The sequence below is a fragment of the Asparagus officinalis genome, chromosome 8, assembly GCF_001876935.1.
Source record: "Asparagus officinalis chromosome 8, Aspof.V1, whole genome shotgun sequence".
Lineage (NCBI taxonomy): Eukaryota > Viridiplantae > Streptophyta > Magnoliopsida > Asparagales > Asparagaceae > Asparagus > Asparagus officinalis.
Window position 1 is genome coordinate 54,815,190 of NC_033801.1, and position 2,749 is coordinate 54,817,938.

The 2,749-nt window shown below is 33.2% G+C and overlaps 1 protein-coding gene across 1 annotated transcript in view; it reads left to right on the plus strand.

Moving 5' to 3' along the window:
- The window catches only part of LOC109821260, a 40,040-nt gene extending 39,505 nt beyond the window's left edge, over positions 1 to 535 (plus strand). Inside the window, exon 4 of the mRNA XM_020387441.1 lies at positions 277 to 535. Coding sequence (XP_020243030.1) covers positions 277 to 535 — 259 coding nt within the window. The remainder of the gene's footprint in view (positions 1 to 276) is intronic.

Genomic DNA, 2,749 nt, shown 5'->3' on the forward strand with positions numbered 1-2,749 from the left:
TTTGCTTGACTTTTGAGCTTGGATATTTTTCTTCTTTTGGGCTTTTGGATAATTTGAAAATTGATTTTCTAATGGGCTTCTTTACTTCATTTCTTCATTTAATCCACGGGTTTTAGTTAAGAGATGGGAGTTTTGAGATTTATTCTTCATTAACCTGTAATTAAAGATAAAAATAATTATTAGTAGTATATTTATTCATATAAAATAGATAATGAGGGTATAAAATTGTAATAAAATGTGATTATCATGAGACCCTATCAAAATATTCTTTACTAGGCTCCACTTTGGGTTCATTAGACAGAGCAACACCGAAATGTTGGAGAATGAGAGTGATGATATAGCCAAAGGGAAGGAATTTGAAATGCTTACATTCCATACTCTTGAGAAAATGATTAGCCCAATTCACTTTTATTTGGGCAAAGATGGCATAAACTGCATTAACTTTATCAGGGGCATAGTGATCGAAACTCCCGGTTTTGGGAATAAGGTTTTGAGCAACAATACGAGCTATGATTTTAGCAGTGGGATTGAGTGATTTGTTGTTCATGGGATAGGTGCAACCGGTCTTAAACATGATATCGTTCATAGCTTGATCAGTGTGTTCGATAGACATAAGCTCGACATCGCTTGACAGGATCTTAAGGATTCCTGCAAGTTCGTCGGCATGAAAAGAAATCTGGATGTTTTTGACAGATGTGGAGATGGTTTGGACACCATCAGCAGTGGAAGTGACAGACAAATTTGCATAAAACAAATATACTAGAAATGGATAATAAGGAACTTTGCGTTCCACATCTAACAGTTTAGCCAACCCAACTTCATGTATAATCGTATGAATGTCATAGATGGCTAATTGATCATACTTGATATATCTAGTAGGCAGGATTTTCAGTTTGCATAACTCCATATATTTCTTAACTAGGGGCTTAAACAGAAGATAATCCTCATAATGAGAGGCAGTAATAGATGAGGAACTAGATTCAGGTTTAGATCTTTTCTTAGGAGGCATGATCGATTAGGGTTTTGAAAAGATGTGAAATTTGACATAATTTGAAACCCTAAAAAGAAAAAATAAAGCACAATAAGTACAAATAAGCAAACCCTAAACCAAAACCCTAGAATAGAAATGTTGAAACTCTAGAGCAAGAAAAAAAATTGAAAGGTGAGAGATTACCCGAGAGAGGTAGATAGCAGCTGCGGTCGACCGAGGAAATGCTGCGGGCGACCGAGGAGAGGAACTAGAAATTTGGGAAGAAAAATGTCGAATGGGGAAGAAGAGGAGGGTCAGATCAAAAAGGAGAGAAATGAATGGTGCGGATTAGCTCAAGGATGAAATCAACGGTGACAGGTGAGTCGGGTTTAGAAACATTATAAAACAAAAACCAAAGCCCGATAAGAGATCAAACAGGAAATAGGGAAAAACTCTTGCGATCGATCGTGGCAGTCGACCGTAACAAACTCCATAAACATTGACGGTCGACCGTGGCGGTCGACCGCGAGAAAAATAAGGGCATAGTTAGTTTATAAATTCTGGAATTTGAGGAAAATTTAATTTGATCCTTAATAAAATTGTTTTATAAGATGTATAAATACATATAAAGTATTTAGTTATTAAAACATGAAAAAAATATTTTATTTTAACTTAATAAAAAATAAAATTCATCATTTAAACTTAAAAACCAATTATTCACAAACAAAATGAACAAAACAAACAAAAACAGAAATTGATATAAAAATCATTTTGGTACCCAAATCATTTTGGTATCACTAGAATTTGGGACATGACCCCTATCATTTAAATCCAAGGTCCTAAGGATATGAACCCGCTTGGGCGTATTTTGTGCACCGATACGATCAAAGCAAAAATTATAAACATGACCCATACGATTGCAATTTGTGCAATGTAGAGGTTTGAATTGTTTGCGTTGACCAAAATGAAGTACACGTGGTTCATTTACAAAAATAGATTTTTTTTTTTGTAATTATTTTGCAAGAGAGAATTTCATTTCAAATCGAAACAAAACATGGCCAAATCACCAAAACGACCATAATAATCACATTTGTAAACATGAGCATGTTTATGATTTACACTATGTATGTGTACATGTGTATGTGATGAAGAAGCTTGATGGGATGCACAATCATGAATAGACTTGTTAATTTTTGGTGCATTATGAAAAAATTTAGCTAAATGGCCTTTAAGACCGTAAATAGAACATTTGTGAATTTTGTCATACATATGTGCATAGTGAATAGGTTTCTTAGAAGAATTAACATTAAACTTTGTACATAAGTCCATAAGCTTTTTATTATTATCAATACAAGTGTTTAGTGTTGAATCTAAGGTGGATATACATTTTCTCATTTGATTCAACTCATCATTGTGCATACAAGCATTGCTACTAGAAGTAGGATAAACAAGATTTTTCATCATAGATTTCAACTTATCTACTTCTAACATAGCATCAGGTTTTTCATGAAGCAAACTAGCATTTTCAATTCTCAAATTTTCATTGCATTCTTTAAGAATAATATTTTTATTTGCAATAAAATTAAACTTTGTGGCTAGTGTTTCATGAGTGGATTTCATATTTACATACTTACTCTTTACATCAATATAGCAATTGTGTAATTTTTTAAACTCAAGAGCAAGTTCATCAAAAGTAATAATATCATCGTTATCAAGATTGCATACCTCATTAGGGTTATCACCTAGTGGTAATGTACATGGAGATGAGGTTTCCATAGA